Below are 16,636 nucleotides of genomic sequence, written 5' to 3'. Positions count from 1 at the left end.
CTACGATATCGATACGATATTTGCCTTTTTTCTCGATATCGATATCGATATCGATATTATGACGTCCCTTTCGTACTGACGTCATTGGTATGTCACGTGATTTGTTTGACCATACAAAGGACAGTCCTGGCATTATAAATATTAGCCAGGAATGTTGATTTTTGGTCTTTTTGTTTCACTGTGGACTAGATCAAGTCGAGGCAATAGAAAAATGCAAATATTGACAAGAAAATCAATATTTGTTTGCGCAAAAGTGCATTTTTAAACCTCAGGTGCTGACCAGAAGACCGCAGGCTCAGGTCACGTGTTCAGTATCGAAAGTGCGATATTTTTCGAAAGTATCGATACTTTTCAAATTTGTCAAAATATCGATGTATCGAATATTTGGTATCGAGTATCGGCCCATCCTTAGTTCTCACACGAACCAACCCTCCATCGTGCCCTGGCATATAGGCGTCACCGCCTAAAAAAGGTCCTTATAATATTGTTGACCTCACCTTTCGTGTTCGAGAAATCAGGATTGAGACGTTCAAGCTTGGATGTTTAGACGACTTTCCGTTGTTCTAAATTCGCATCGGAACGTAGATAGAACAGAGCACTGAAGACGTCGATGGCGTATCTTTCGAGAATTTTCATGAAGGTGGGTTCTAATCCAAGGATATCCGTCACGCGCTGGATGAAATTTCATCCCTTGCACCAAAAAATATAGGCACGCAAAGCACGCGTGCTGTATTTGAACGGCATACTTATCCGGTCTGGTGAGATGTAGCGAAAAAATTGATATTAGACTAGTACTCGTTACTTTTTTTCTTTAATATATTAAAGAACAAATATTTTAAAAGATTATCTTTAGAGTTCGTGAGTCCATGCATATAATACTCCAAAACTGCTTATTGTAATGGTTGTTACGTGTAATTTATGAGATCAAAATGATGCGGACACGCTGGATTAAGAAAGAAATAAAGAAAGAAAAATAAATAGATGAATAGGGTCTTGACGCTTTTCTTCCTTTCTTCCCGTCTGAGCAAATTTCAGACTTTGCCCTTAAACTTGTGGTACTTCGTGTAGTCTGCGTGTAGGGAATGAAAGAGCTCCCGCGATCCTTTCTCTAGGACAGCGTGTAGAAGCGACAGTTCATGCTCACCGCACAAGTCCAGCAGACAGTAAACCCCAGGAACGAGAGCGTCCTGGTAAGAGAATGAAACAGGAACTAAATTATTACAAACTAAAGCATTTTTTAAAGGCTCGATAATTTACCGTACCCTGATTACTGATGGAACAGCCACGGTCTGGATGGCGTGAATGTAGTCAGCGATCATGTAAGGAGAATACTGAAACGTAAAGAAACAAACGGTCAGCAACCACAAGGAAAAAATTTTCTGTGTGGTGAATACTACCAAGTCCACTTTGGAAGAGCTTAATTTTCAACTGGTTCGCACTGGATTGGGAATAGTAAGTATTTAGATAGAAAAGTTACAATTATAGCATTTCGAAAACCCACAAATACAGTCAAGAAACAGTGACAATCTAGATCATTTGTTGGGACCAAAAAGTAGCCAAGGAACCCATATTGGATCTGCAGCCACTTTAGGCTTTGTTTGTTTGTTTGGTTTTTTTTTATGTGTTTTTTTTATTTAATAATTGACAATTTTTTTTTTACAATAGACAATTTTTTACAAAACAATAAAATAAAACAGAATACAAAAAAAGACAACTTACAGAAATAAAGTAACTAGGTAAAATAAACTACAAAGTAACTAGGTCTCGAATCTTCTGTTTGTCTATCCCGAGCTTGTTTTTCAAAAACTTAAGAAAGGCAGTGAAACAGAAAGGATCTTCATTTTTCGCGGCAAAATAGATGTACTGTCTGGCCACAAGCAAACAAAAATTAATACCCCAAAAAGACTGCTTTTCAGGATGAAGAGCAAATAGAATATCGCGTTGTTGGAGGTGAATCTGCGGATTATTTTTCGAATTCCACCAAGAAGTAAACTTAGTCCAAAAAACTTTACTTGAATCACATTCAACAAAGAGATGCGTCAGTGTTTGCCTGCCATTGCAAAGGTAACATTTGTCGTTTTCTGCTAACTTATCTCTAAAAAGTCTACTTTTTGTGTACAGAATGTTATGGTTGATCTTAAATTGAAAAACTGACATTCTGACGTCGAGAGTTAGCTTAAATGGAAGTTCATAAATATGTGCAATTTGCTCAGCAGAAAAACCTGCCTTATCAAGCTTGCCCCGTGAGGTGGGTTTCTCAAAAACTTTTTTTGTTAGTATTTGTCTTAGCGTCTTGCTTGAAATACTTTGTATATTAGTAATCTTATCTTCGCAGTCGTTATTTTCGGTTTACCCGTAGGTACCCTTGAGCAACTTTTTCCAGCTCGAGGGGATAGCATTTAAAAGCCCTAAATATTGCAAGTGTGTTTTTATATCGAATATACACTGGAACTCGTTAAACGTCAATAAATTTCCGTTCTCAGACATTAAATCTTTTATGTATTTAACTCCGGCTTCATACCACGGCCTAAAAAAATACAGATTTTCCCGCAATTGTAATAAATCGGTTGTTCCAAATAACCTCATTTTCCACATCGTTTTTGCTTAAGGGAGTATGAGCCACAATCCTCTGCCATGCATCGAGTACGTCTTTGTAAAATAATGGTAAACAAGAAAGCTGCGGAAGAGTTTTTAGTGAGAAATTGCAATCAAAAATAAGTTTCCCGCCAATGTCTCTCAGATAATCAAGTGGCAGTGATTTCCACGGGAGCAGATAGTCTTTTGACCCAAGCTGCTTTTAGCGATTTGTTGATTATATCAAAATCAGGCATACCTAAACCTCCTTCTTTTCTTTCGCCTATCATCGTTGTCTTTTTAATCTTTGGGTTCTTGTGGCTCCAGATAAAATCCACAATTTGCTTATTAACTCTTTTTACAAAATCTTCGGAAATGGGAAGAACAGCTGAGACAAAGGTTAATTTAGAGAGTGCTAAGGATTTTATGTTGATTTTCCCATACAGAGTCAAGTCTCTGGAAGACTAAACGTTAAGGCATTTTTCTAAGGAACTTAATCTCGTTTCTAAGTTTTTGCTATCAAAAATGTTCTGGTCTGTTGTAAAACAGATAACAAGAGCATTAACATAATCCTTAGGCCAGCGAATACCAAAGGGTGTGTCGGTTCTGTTCTTGTTTGAACCTAACCATAATGCCTCCGTTTTGGACCTACTTAGCTCGAGCCCCGAACACAGTTTAAACAAATCCAGCTTTTTAAACAGGTTGCTGGCTGATGTAGTATCTCCAACAAGGCAAGTAGTATCATCAGCATACTGGGATAATTTAAATTCTTTTGAGTTAAGCGATAAGCCCTTTATCGATTTGTCGCTTCTAATAGCGCCTGCTAAAAGTTCCACCCCAATAACAAAAAGAATTCCAGAAAGGGGGCACCCCTGTCTAACTCCACGCTCAAAAGAAAAAAAAAGGGGTTGCAAAGCCATTGTTAATAACACAGCTTTGTGGGTTAGTGTAAAATGTTTTGATCCAATTAACTAGCATATCTCCAAAGCCAAAAGTTTTTAATACTCTGAATAAAAAAAGACCATTCAATGCTGTCGAAAGCTTTCTTGAAATCTAAAAATAGTGCAATGCCAGGAGTCTGCGCGTATTGACAACGTTCAATAACATCTGAAATTAGGCGAATATTTTGTCCAATAAATCGCTTTTTTACATAACCTGTTTGATCACTGTGAATAATGCTTGGCAATATTTTAGATATTCTCGAGGCTATTGCTCTAGTACGATTTTATAATCAGTGTTCAACAGCGAGATTGGTCTCCAGTTGTTTGTTTGTTTGTTTACTTGCTTCTTTGCTGGTAGTGGGGAAGAGCAATAACGGAAACATCTTGGTACACTACCTTGGAAAATGCGTTTTTGTGTGTAGATATTTCCTGGTATAACCTGAAAACAAAGAGAAATAGAAACCTACTGGTCAAGCTAGCAACGATAATCGGAACATGACGAGATCTTACTCAGCGCATGCACAAAGCATTCTGTCGGCAAATCACAGTCACTGCATTCTACAGTCGGGAGGGACTGGTGCTGTTTATGGTTAATCCTTGTTAACAGCGCCGAACAATATCCGTTTCTTTTCGACCAATCAGAAAATACCACGAAGAATCGCGAGCACAGCGAACGTTCTTACGTCAGTTTATCATTTAAACGATGCAGGCTCAGGTAATTTCGGAGGCATAATTCCAAGTGGAAAATATACTGGGGGTGGTACTTGCTTCCCGGAGTGTTCTTATTCCACGCTACACCTTAATTTACAAATACCTCGCCATCTTTTGTACGCTTTGTGATAATTCACTTGGTTTAAACAATTTTCCTGTCTTTTGACTTCCATCTTGTTCAACTGCATCTTTGCTCTGCTCATCACAGCTTTGTATCAAGCTTAACAAAAGATCTTGCAACAGTCAAGGCTTAGCACATAACTAACACTGCTAAACTAATAACTACCTGAATTTGATGGAACGAGCGAATTAAGGACGGGAAGATCAAGCAAAGACATGCCACAGTATATTTCAGCTCCCGATTACTTTACCTCGCGCGCTGCCCGTTTCTCGTTTTCGACAGTTCTTACCATTGCTCCTAGGCAACAAATAATGCTGAAGAATATTTATTTGTTGGCATGGTACAATAATTGCATATTTCAACAACAATAATATGATTAAAGGATACCTCGAACACACGTGACAAACACGTGCACAGCTCCATAGACAGCTTCCGAGTGCTGAAAGAGCAGCGTGCTCAGCAAAGAGTACTGGGATTGAAACAGTGGAGGGAAACTGTCAAAAGAAAGGGTTATGCATAATTAAGATTTTGCTAAACTTTCAGCTGAGTTTCCAGAATGAAAACATTGAAATTGCAAGGTTGCAAGGTAAGTATCCAACAGCTTTAACAAATGCTTTGCGATCGAACTGTACGTTTCTTAAATTATGATATGACAACTAATCTTATTTTACTTGACTAACTTAATACCAAACAGAATTTTAGTCTGTGTTACATTACCTTCTGTTATTAGCTGCAAGCTTGTTCAGGTTGCTGTGAAGGACGAGAAGGGCGTTATGCGGAAGAACCATTCCCTGTGATGAGAGATGACATACAGAACAGTTAAATTATACTTAAACTGCAAAACCACTGCGTCTTTGTTTGTTTTATTATTGTTTGGTGTAAACAACATTTGATCATGTTATAGAAGCTTATTTACCATCTTTTCAGCATCGTTTTCTTTCTCCATTTTCGGAACCTTACAGCAAATATTGAAAGAAGGCCACGTCAAGAAACGCACGAACTAACCCAGTCTATCTCAGTTCCCTCATTTCCCTTCATTATTTTATGCTTCTGACGACGCAAGTGTGTATCTAATGAGCGTCCTTGAGATCTGCAAGTATTTCTTATGTATCCAACCAGTCATTTACGCGGCGCTATCCTAAACATTTAGCTTGCCGCCGTTTTGAAATTTTATCCCTTCCGCCAGTTTTATCTCGAATGTTTTATTCTTCTGCAAAATTGATTTTAAGTTTCATCCCAGAGACAGCTAGCCACTACATAAACAAAGCTATCTGAACAATGAAGCATATCAGTAAACTCCGCCAACCTTTCCAAGAGATATAATTTTGACCATGACATCAGTGGCCAAGTTAACAATCCCAAGGTTGTCAGTTTTAAATTGCTGTAACACAAACTGCAGTGCAAACAGAATCTGTCGAAAAGGAAAAAATACATAAGCTAAATCACGATTACTTTAGGTTTTGCATCAGACAACACCTTTAAACACTTCTTGGATTGGTAGACACACTCTTTCTTTACTTCCAACCAGTTGTCGAGCACCGTAAACGCACGGCAGTGCTTCGACATTGATTATATTGGGAAAAAAAACTCTATAACGAAAATTATCCAGAGGAAGCTGGTAGCCGGTGCCAAGCGCGGGAAAATAACGTACGCCAATCACAACCGGTTGTAGTTTTACTCCTGATTGGCCGTGGAAACAGTTTGTTCATTCTGATTGGTCAGACTAAGTCACGAGATGAACTTGACCAACAACAAAGCTAGCATGTACGAAAGTGGACAAAAACAAACCTTTGGTAGTTTTGGACGGAGCTCTTTCTTTCTGTCCTTGGTGAAACGTCCACTCAATAGACGATGCCAGACGTGAAGAGCCACGCGGAGCCGTTCAAGAGAAGCATCACTACAGTTCTTTGTGGTCTGATGTTTAACAAGGAAAAAAGACTGAAATTAGTTCGTCAGTCAATAAGATACTTCATTCTACATTTGGAATGCACGCATTTTTAGTTTATAAAAATAATAGGGAACAAACTTTTAATATCTCAAAATTTATGAACTAAGAGAACGAATATGGAAATACTGTAAAATGCAAAAAAATGTGACCTTACGGAAAGAAAAAAACTATAACTTACAATTTCGTCGCCCAGTCCTTCAAGTAGTTCTGGAAGTAGAACGGGATCACATCCTTGAAGCAAAGACACAACAAGACAATAACCCTCTTCAACAATGTCTACTTTTCCCAGACACTTTCCTTCCCTCTCCATTTGCATTTCTGTCCTTTTACTCTGATGTCCGACATTTTCCTTTTCGAGATGAAGGCAATCATTCTTGGGAGCTTCGGCAGAATTGTTTTTGCTAAGTTCCAATAATCTTAAGAAATGAAGTGTGGACGCGAGAAGTCGGATGTGAAAATCGTCTGGTAAATGTAGCTCCAGTTTTGAACACGACAGACACACCACTTTGAGGAAACGAAGACAGGAATGTAAGGTTCCAACCTGCTTGAAAAGAAACAAGAAGGAAAACATGTTATTAGTGCAATGTATTTCTCTTTGCACTTTATATCTGACCATGTTTTTGAAAATCATTCATTTTCAGCCAGACATTGGAAACGTACCGTCTTAATGTCTGATTTCGTTACTTTTTAATATAAATTGTAAATCATAAAAAACGACAATTTAAGTAAGCTATACCTCATTCTCGTTTTCTGGTGAATGCGTCAGGTCCCGCTCGAACAGACGATGAATGACAGCTGTCAGTGTGACGTCAAACACATCTTGCCAATTGCACACCTTGTAAACCTCCTTAACACGCATCAGTTTCCTAGTAGTAAATCAGATACAAGTGATCACTTGATACCACGACTAATGGTTAACAAGGAGAATTCATGATCTACCCAACGCTGTGGAATGCGCAATAAATAGTTCAACATTACAATAAAGATCAGAAAAGTAATTTAGCTGAATACCTTGATTGCTCTGCAACTGCGTAAATATGAAGCACCGATGTAAAAGAATCGATCAAAACGGAAAATTGACAAAGAATGTCGTGCAATCTACTTTTGTCGCCATCTCCAGCTTTCTCTCCCTTTTGTTTTCTCTGTGATACTCGTACAATTGATCTCAGCAACTCCAGCAGAGCAGGGCCAAGTTTTATCACGACATCAGAAGAAATCCGAATCATTTTGCTGGAGGATGTCTTGTTAGAAAAAACCTAGAGAAGAGAGTACAGTATCTGCGTTAATTTGATGACATTATAACGGGGACATAAGGTATTCACCGGGAGGATAAAAAGGTTAGTTAGTCCATCTTTAAGGACCATCTTTTAAGGACGAGATTGGCTTCTTTTAGCTTTTACTGAGGGTAAAGATTCAAACATTACTTATCGAGCTCAAAAGAGAATCTGAACGTAACAGTCACGATTACACTTATAACCTAGGTTCCGTTCTACAAAAGGTGGAACTCTAAACACGTTGTAGCTTTCATTTGATTTCGAATCAGACGGAAAAAGTCTGAAATCTATTTCGGTCTTTCTAGCCTTCATGTGTACGTCTACCCCCACCATAAAATAATAAATCAGGTATTTTTGTGTAACAGCGTCTTTATCCGTTTTTAGCACCTCTCCGATTCATTTGCATTCTCCTTAGTAAGTTCCTAGTGATACTCCTGGAGATTTTCTCCCTTAGTTATTAAACACAGAAAAATGGTACGAATATCGCATGCTCACTTCTTCGCACAAAGCCAGGAGTCCTTCTACTATGACTGAAACTGCATGATGTGAACTCATAGTCTTCTTCAAAGAATCCTTTGAACATTGCTGCACTTCTGAGGAAAAAGTCTCCAAGTCTTCCTTAAGCTAAGGACGAAACACAAAATTACTACATGGTAACATTACGAAGTTTTAAAAAGCGTTCTTTTTGTGATTGCATATCTTTGAGTGATTAAAAGAAATAACTGTACGGGCTTAAGAAGGTCTTCTGAAAACCCTTTCTCCGTCACTGAGCTAGTGAAACCCAACTTGTTGGGTTCTTCTTTGCCCTTCCTGGTAGTAGTTAGACTCTATAGATCCCTTTCCAGTAGATCTCTATAAATTCCCTGCTGCCAAGGAAACAAAGTACCGTACCCATGAAAATAAAGATGTCTTTGTTTTTCATTCGTGCCCCGACTACAGGAAAAAATGTTACTACTACATATTGGCAAATTTGTAGGGGACTAATGTTGGTTTAATCGAAGGCCGGGAGACCACATTTCTTTCTCTGTTGTGTGGTGTCCTTACCTTTTGTATTGTGCTCTGACCAGCATAAGCAGTTTGCGATGGAGCCTTGAGTAGGTATTTGAATGTCGAGAAAAGAAGCCCTCTGGTATCTCTCAGCATAACATTCATATCACTCACAGAGGCTTCATCCTGAATAGACAATTATATAGAATATAAATATAATAATGCTGTAGTTATAAATCAAGCTTATTTAAAACATATAGTAGTAGCATTTATTTATACACGATAAAAATTTACAGCAGAGCTGATGTGGTCGTGTTACAAGTTAAAAAGGAAAGAAAAATTATATTAATGTTAAGTTAAAAATATAAAATGTTATAAAAATAATAATTCGATACACTGTAGTTCACTAGTTCGTATAGTGTGATCGTCCGGTTGAGAGTAGTTCTGAAAACAACTACAAAATTCTCACCGTGTCGAAGTGTCGCCATAGCTTGGAAGCCGAGCCAATGAGCCAGGCATGAAGAGCTTCAAAGTCAATCACATGATGCGCTATGAACCTTCGTCTGGTGACACAACCGTCAAACAGTACGGTGAGAAGTTGACGACTCAGTGACAGCGGCTTCAACAGGTCAGCGGAACACTCCTAAACAGATGTAAAAACAATAATTGTTGAGTACGGCAACAAGCGTTTGACAATAAGCCCCTGGTCTTCCGCACAGAAGATTTTTCTTCTCGGATTCTTATCAGGCAGACTAAAAGCAAGAATTTGTCGTGCAGAGAAAATAACGTGAATATGTCGCATTAGTTGTCGGTCTGTGAACAAAAAGATGGGTCACAATAAACAAGCCTAGAGTCAAATCAACCTCGCATTAGTCTGAGCATACGCTAATGTTTTTATCTACTATTAAAAGAAGCTTAAATTATGGAGCTTAGGTACAATCGGAAGTCGTCTCATCATTCTTTTAAAACCACAACTCACTGTTAGTGCATGTTCAGGAAATCACGACGCCTGAGGCAGAACAGTTATTAATGGTTACTGTTTTGAAACGCAATTGCATGGTGTATCGTACAGTGTATAAAAAAAAATCATATCACCTGAAAAATGTTAGAATTAAGAAGAACGTCGCACGAAAACAAGCCAATAAGGCAGCGAATATGATTGTCATCTGACAGCCAATCAAGAGGCAGGAAACCCAAAATCTGAAAGAAAAAAAAACACTGTGTAAGATCGATCAACAACAATATTACGAGTGCAGTGATTGGTAGACTGGTGCTTAAGAAAAAACAAATTCCTGTGTTCAAGACGATTTTAGCACAACTTACAGCGGATTCAGGTTGAGCGTTTAACGGCCTCAGTTGTCGCGTTCGTTGTCACGGTTGAATTGATTGCGTTGCGAGGCAAAATGACAGACGTTGCTAGATGGGAATGACGACGTTCTGTCTGGGGAAAAGCACGTTGTGGTTTTCCCAGGCAGAACGTCGGCATTCCCGCCTAGCAACGTCTGTCATTTTGCCTCGCAACGCAATCAATTCAACCGTGACAACGAACGCGACAACTGAGGCCGTTAAACGCTCAACCTGAATCCGCTGTATGATTGCGACGTTTGGGGGAAAGCAATTTTGGGGTGGCTGTGAAATAACGCGAACTCTGGAGTACTCGTGTTTGCACTTCACCACTTTAACGAGGTTTTATTTTTCTATCGCTTATTGAAGTAACCTGTTATTACCCCGTATTTGGGGAAATGTTGCTCGAGTTCTTTTTTTTCACGTATGTACATTGAAACTTTCCTTTTTTTATATAAGACATTGCTCCAGGCAAACATGCGCGACAATCTTAAGGAAATCATGCATTTTTAAAGCGACTTTCCAAGAATCTTCAATAAAATTGTTGGCCAGAAATACACCTTTTTTAAAAAAGAGCAAATCGGCGAGACTAACTCGTGACCTTAGACCACAAAATATCTACAGGCAAACATACCTTTAACAGTTGATAGCATTCCGCAGCCGATGAGGACAAATTGTTAATAGCAGCATCAGTGAACAAAATACTTTTTGAGATGTCAGTTATATCACAGCCAAGCGAACGGAATGCTTGTAAATTTCCAACACACTCTTTGTCAGTTGTCTGAGTTTCTTCTTCCATATGTTCATCGTCCTCGTGGTCGTCAATATCCTCATCAGAGCTTTCCTCTGCTAAATTGTTGGAAAACAGATAACAACAATGACTGGACCAAAAAAAAGTCTGCTTAAAATCAGCTACTAAGTGAGTTTTCTTAAAGTCACTTAGTAGTAGCCCTTGGTACAAATTGGTATTTCCCTTACACCAGAACAAAGGAAAATGCTAATAACTGTACCAAGGGTAAAATTGAACCACAACATATATAGAGAATATTACACGGCGTTTTGAAATCTGTTTTCTGCTCAAACTCACCGCTTTTCTGATTTCTAATCGCGAAGTCTTGCAGTTCGCCAGTTGGAATTTCGTCTGACTCTCCACAAGCAAGAAGCTCTTTTTAATAATTTCAAGTCATATGAAGTTTTCTTCTTCGTGTTAGCATTTTCCTGCTCCTCAGTAAAAGCTTTAATTTTGGCTTCAGTGAACTTCATGAATCGATAGCTCGCGTTTTCCAACCGGCGTTTGTCAGCCTTGCACAAACAACCGTGCAAAGGCGGGAAATGACGTCCTCGATATCCTCACTAGTGAGGATATGGAAAATACGTTACTACAGTCCCGGATGCAGTTTCGTATGAGTTTTACGAGTGGTCTATTTAACAAATAGATTCCATTTTGCCGTGCGTCTGTTCAGTTATAGATCACAGATGACGTCAAAATGTGGTACGAGCCGAGCCGAAGGCGAGTGGGTCACTGATGTTCATACCACATTTTGACGTCTTCTGTGATCTATAACTGAACAGCCACGGCAAAATGGAATATATTTGTTTTATATAATAACACAAGACTTCAGCACACTTCAGTGTGAGCAATGCCGCCGTACCGATGAGCTAAGTTGTTTTGATTTCACACCACCGCGTGACGTCATCTATTTCTGTACTCTAATAGATCACAAGTAAGAACCAATCAAAATGCACGTAGAATTCAGGTTATTATATAATTTCCAGTAAAACACTCGCGGCTATATAATAAACAACAAGTGGAACATTCATAGTATCAATGCAATCATATTTACCATCGTGCTCACTGCCAGCATCCAACCCATCATCGTCATTAATGGTAGCGCCGTAACCAGGCGTTTCTTCCACAGTTCCTATGTTTGAGTATTCTTGCATTGCTATATCAGAAAGCGCTTTTATCAGCCTCTCTCCTAAACTGCTATCACAACTAGGGAGGCAAAAAAAGAAATCGTATTTTTTTTACTGTATACTTGTCATTTTCGAAAAAAAAACACATTTAAACTGCAGTAAACTGTCACATTTTATCAACCGCCCAAAAACTTATGTTGTGGATCATTAGTAAAAAAAAAAACACAGAATACTTCTCTGATAATAAGGATTGATTTAAACTTTGGAAACTGTCCGAAGTATTATTTTCATTCACTGAAAATGACTTGTTGCAAAAACACGACTTGTTGCCAAAGATGACATCTAACATTTGCCAAACATAGTTGGAAATCTCAGTTGCAATGTACCGTTTAATTTTGATGTTTCAGGCTTTAACCTGGTTATCGCTTTTTTCCAAAAGCCGTTGAAATTTGCTGGTCAAATTACTTGCAGTAAAGTGAGTTGCAATAGGCTACAACAATGTACTTTCGATATATTAAAAATTCATTTTGACAGCGAGGCCTAAAGACTCAAACTTGTAAAAGAAATGAATGAAAATGGTTGCACAATTTCTTTTGTTTGTTTCCTCCAGGCCTCGCTACCAAGCTAAAGTTTAATACAGTGAAACCTCGATAAAACGAAGGGCCAAGAGACTGGCAAAATGTGTTCGCTATATCGAGGTTTCGTTATATCGAGGTTCTTTTCCATATATTTTGCTATTACTACGACGAAAAATATCGTTCGTTATATCAAGGACTTCGTTATATAGAGGTTCGTTAAATCAAGGTTCCACTGTATGTATATCGAGAGTGGCATATTACGGCTATTTCAACTAACCATTTAGAATCTATGGCTTGTTTGAGGTGTCCCCAGAGAGCACAAACTGTGCTGGACTGCATAGCAAGTATCTCTTGAAAGCCTGTACTGTGAATCATCTCCAAGGATACATCAATCATAGTGATACATCTAAAACAATTAAACAAAAAAAGTCTTGTCGTACATGCAACCTTCAACCGTAAGCTCCTACACTCTACTGCTTGACAATATTGAATAGCCGGTGCATCTAATCTGACTAGTACATGTAGTGTATGAAAGTAGAGCAACATACCCTGGTTGTGCATGCCCAGCTACCTGTGAATCCTCGCTTATTGTCTTGATAAGCAGATGAGCCACCTGTAGCTGCTGGTCAGCAGTACATAGGGGTAGAAGTACAACAGCATGTCTGCTAATCAAATCCCAAAGTGCAACTGGAGCATTCTCTTCACTGATTGACCTCTCCTATGATAGCAAATTTTTTTTTTCCTTCCCCCCCCTCTTTTTTTATTTTACCTTTTTAACAACTCAAATTTTTTTAATTTTTGATCTCTTTCAGATACATCCCAATTTTTTAATCCAACGATATTGAATATTCGTACCCAGTCCCCCCTCGTTTCGAACATGGCTAATGGGAAAACTTGTAAGTTTTCGACAAACTTGTTGGCAAGTCGATTGAGGAAGGTTAGAATAATTGGTATTAGGTGTCTTTTTACTAGTTTTGTCCAGTTAGGTGGAAAATAGCCAAACTCAACACTGACTGTTGTCATTTGCTACATGTTTGATTTATGCTCCGAATTGGTTTGTTGTACTCTTTGCTAGAGGTTTTAGGAACTAAACCTGGTTAACTCGGGCGACATAACACCAAAATAACACGATTGTTACAATAAATAAAATACAAAATTTTTTTTTTTTCCCAACTTTCTAAAAAAAAAAAAAAAAAAAAAAAAAAAAAAAATTTAAAAAAATTAAAAAAATAAAACCAAAAAATAATAATAATTAAAAACCTGTCAAACTTTTATACAAAGAACACTTTGGGGTAGTTTTGGGTACAGCTTAAACACGTGATCAGAAATAAACTCAAAAGTCAAGGTACGATGCATTTTCTAAAATGTGAAACATACTTGTTTATCCCAAGATGCACTGCACTCAGCATTATCACTGACACTGTGGCAAACACTAGACACCAGTCTCTTTAGCTTGCTACCCTTAGCAACTTGGTCTAGCTCTTTGTTCTTGAGAAGAACAGATCTGATGTTTTGAATACATAAAGCAGCCTGCCAAGAGACAAAAACAATGCTTGGTACTTCTTTAAAAGACATTTTTCATACCCTATTTTTAGCTCACTAGCAGTCAGGTGGACGAAAGCCAAGCATACAGGGCAAAATAGAGTACAGGCCTCTCTACGAGATGGACACATCGTTACTGTTTAATAACGACAGTTTTCCTGGTTCTGGAGAGACCAAAATTTGCAACTGTCTATTTTTTCCTCAATGTATAATATAGACAATAAGGCGTATAGTTAACAGTTCCTTTGCCTAATACTTTTTTGGGAATAAAAAGATCGCAAGAGCATAAAACGGTCTAATCACAACTTTCTTTTTATAAGGGAGTTTACGCTGAATGGAGATGAAGGCAAGGACGCCACCAAACAAAAAGTTTAATATAATGACCAGTACAGTAGCTCCGCTGCATGCAGTTTAAATCTTAATACGTTTCTTAGATGAGTAGGCTCTGACAACAAGAAAAACTGTATTGCTAATCGTTGTTACTAAGTTACAAGGAAGAAAAACCACTGGGCACTGACAATCTGAAAGTATAAGTTATTAATAAACCTATAAGAGACGCAAACATTGTGCGTAAGATGATCTCATACATACCTTAAGGAAGCAAAGCCTTTCTCTGTCTTTACATAGAATAGAAATCAACTCCTTGCTCATCTTTGCAGGGGCAAAGTCACTTATCTCGTCAATCCACATAATTGATGGTAATATCTTGGTTGCTTCGCTATCTTCTTCAACGATTTTGAACTTCTTCAGAAACAATTCAAGCTCTCCTAAGGCGTGTTGCAATAACAAAGTCGAGAAGCAGGCTGATTCTTTTTCCTGGAATAAATATCAGACAAACCAATTATGCATCTATTAGGAGATTGTAAACCACATGTATTGACTGAAGTCAATTTTTTCTTTCCGTTACACACTCAGACCAAATATACATATTTGCAGGAGACAATGATGCACTGTATTTAGTGTAGTTAGCGTAAGCAACATCTCCATAGTTGGACATCTTTGCTGTATGATGGCAAGTACGCGGGGAATAAGGAGAAAGTACTGTTTCTCGCATCAGCCTTGAGGTTAGCCTTAATTTCACGTTCGTTTATAGACACGCCATTAAGTTAATTAAAGTAACCCATGCTAGGGTGGTTTTCAAACAATGAGTCTCGAAATCCTGAATTGCATTGCTTATGCTTTACTTTGTTTTATGATTGGGTTAAAAAACTAATCGGAAGTGAAACCAAAACCAATCGCGTCACGTTCACACACGTTTTCCCGAGGTTTGCATCGGCCATGTGTATTTGCTTCGAGTTTGATTGTTTCAATGGATGGCTGTGCCCTTTGTGATTGGCCAAAATGATAACTTTGGTTTTGGTGATAACTTTGGTTTTTGGTTTTTAAGCAATTAATCGGTACGTTTTGTTCAGTTTAATGACTGTTACACAAGAAAGACGATTGTAAAGTTGGAACTAATGTGGAAACAAATTTCCGGAAGTTGTCTATCGTGGCCTGCACATTTCAAATCACACACGCCAGCAATTAAGGGAGCATATCAAAATGTTTTAAACGCCTTCTTCTGATTGGCATTCCCCTTTCTGCTTTGGTTGCAATCACAAGTCAAGACCATTTTGTATTTGATGGTAACTTGACAAACATGAAAAATCTAAAACTGCCTAAGTAGTTAAAATAAATAACATCCATAACACGTCATTAGAGCAGATTTCAATCCAAAACCAAAGTTATCACTCTGTCCAATCCGAAAGACGCAAACAATCCAGTGTACCAATCAAAACTCAAAGCAAATACATGTAACTGGCACGAAGCGCGGGAAAACGTGCGCGAACGAGTCACGATTGTCTTAGGTTTTATTACTTCTAAATTGGACGAGAAAGGCGCGAGTGTTTTAGCCAATCACTAAGCGTAGTAATGCAAAACTAACGCACACGCGAATAACGTTCTCGACACTCAAGTGAAAACCGTTGATACACATGTGACACTTACTGTTTCATGCACTACTTTTGAAGACATTTCGAACAAAGGATCAACAACATCCGTTACTGTGCGTCGAAGCAACTCTCCTACAGACGACATAGAAGTTTTTCTCTTAAGCTGTTCTCCAATTCCTCCAAAGCTTATGTTGACAAGGAATGCACTGAAGATACTTGTAACATGTTCCAAACTGCTCCACATGGCCGGTAACTGAGGCGAGGATTTTTTCTTTTTCTTGACTAAACCTGCTTCTGTCGAGGGCGATATCTTTGTTAGGTAGTTTTCTACGATTTCGTCACAGAAAATGTTCCAAATGCTTGTGATTTGGCCAAAGGGAAGCCCCTGAATGGCTTTAGTGAATCTGAAACAAAACAATTAAGTTAGAAATTTAGAAAGTATTTAATTTTAAGTAATAAACATGGGGAGTTCTTGCGCAATTTCCCAAGCCAGAGGCCCATCCGGGGGGGGGGGGGGGTACTCAAAAAGTTTTGTACGGGGAGGCTCCGCCCCGAGCTCTTACCCCTTACCCTTTTATATACCATTTTGCCAGAAATTGTACCCCTTTCATATACTTATTAATGAAAAAAGGTACCCCTTTCATATACCTGAAAGTCATGACGTTTTCTTGTCATTTTCAAGTAGCGCTTAATAAATTGAAATAATACAGCCATAAATTGCATCTGTTCGATATATTTTCATTAAAAGCCCTTTCAAAAACCTAAATG

The 16,636-nt window shown here is 38.3% G+C and overlaps 1 protein-coding gene across 3 annotated transcripts in view; it reads right to left on the bottom strand.

Annotated features, from left to right (window-relative positions):
• Positions 1–996: 996 nt before the first annotated feature.
• LOC144642108 (unhealthy ribosome biogenesis protein 2 homolog) overlaps positions 997–16,636 on the bottom strand; it is a 30,436-nt gene continuing 14,796 nt past the window's right edge. Inside the window, exons 13-34 of one of the 3 annotated variants that reach the window (XM_078501103.1) lie at positions 15,924–16,272; positions 14,529–14,753; positions 13,773–13,925; positions 12,944–13,113; positions 12,673–12,801; positions 11,745–11,896; positions 10,535–10,749; positions 9,652–9,756; positions 9,026–9,199; positions 8,614–8,742; positions 8,065–8,193; positions 7,307–7,551; positions 7,032–7,161; positions 6,474–6,839; positions 6,136–6,261; positions 5,654–5,758; positions 5,065–5,138; positions 4,735–4,841; positions 4,330–4,459; positions 3,912–3,954; positions 1,263–1,331; positions 997–1,187 (exon numbers count right to left, since the gene is read on the bottom strand). In XM_078501103.1, the coding sequence (XP_078357229.1) occupies positions 1,032–1,187; positions 1,263–1,331; positions 3,912–3,954; positions 4,330–4,459; positions 4,735–4,841; positions 5,065–5,138; positions 5,654–5,758; positions 6,136–6,261; positions 6,474–6,839; positions 7,032–7,161; positions 7,307–7,551; positions 8,065–8,193; positions 8,614–8,742; positions 9,026–9,199; positions 9,652–9,756; positions 10,535–10,749; positions 11,745–11,896; positions 12,673–12,801; positions 12,944–13,113; positions 13,773–13,925; positions 14,529–14,753; positions 15,924–16,272 (3,481 nt within the window). In that variant the 3' untranslated portion in view covers positions 997–1,031. The remainder of the gene's footprint in view (positions 1,188–1,262; positions 1,332–3,911; positions 3,955–4,329; positions 4,460–4,734; positions 4,842–5,064; positions 5,139–5,653; positions 5,759–6,135; positions 6,262–6,473; positions 6,840–7,031; positions 7,162–7,306; positions 7,552–8,064; positions 8,194–8,613; positions 8,743–9,025; positions 9,200–9,651; positions 9,757–10,534; positions 10,750–11,744; positions 11,897–12,672; positions 12,802–12,943; positions 13,114–13,772; positions 13,926–14,528; positions 14,754–15,923; positions 16,273–16,636) is intronic. The other 2 variants (XM_078501109.1, XM_078501117.1) reach the window with 2 other exon arrangements.

This window comes from Oculina patagonica, chromosome 1, assembly GCF_052425735.1.
Source record: "Oculina patagonica isolate OP01 chromosome 1, crgOcupat, whole genome shotgun sequence".
NCBI lineage: Eukaryota > Metazoa > Cnidaria > Anthozoa > Scleractinia > Oculinidae > Oculina > Oculina patagonica.
The sequence above is the reverse complement of the archived record's forward strand: the minus strand, read 5'-3'. Positions and strand labels throughout refer to the sequence as shown.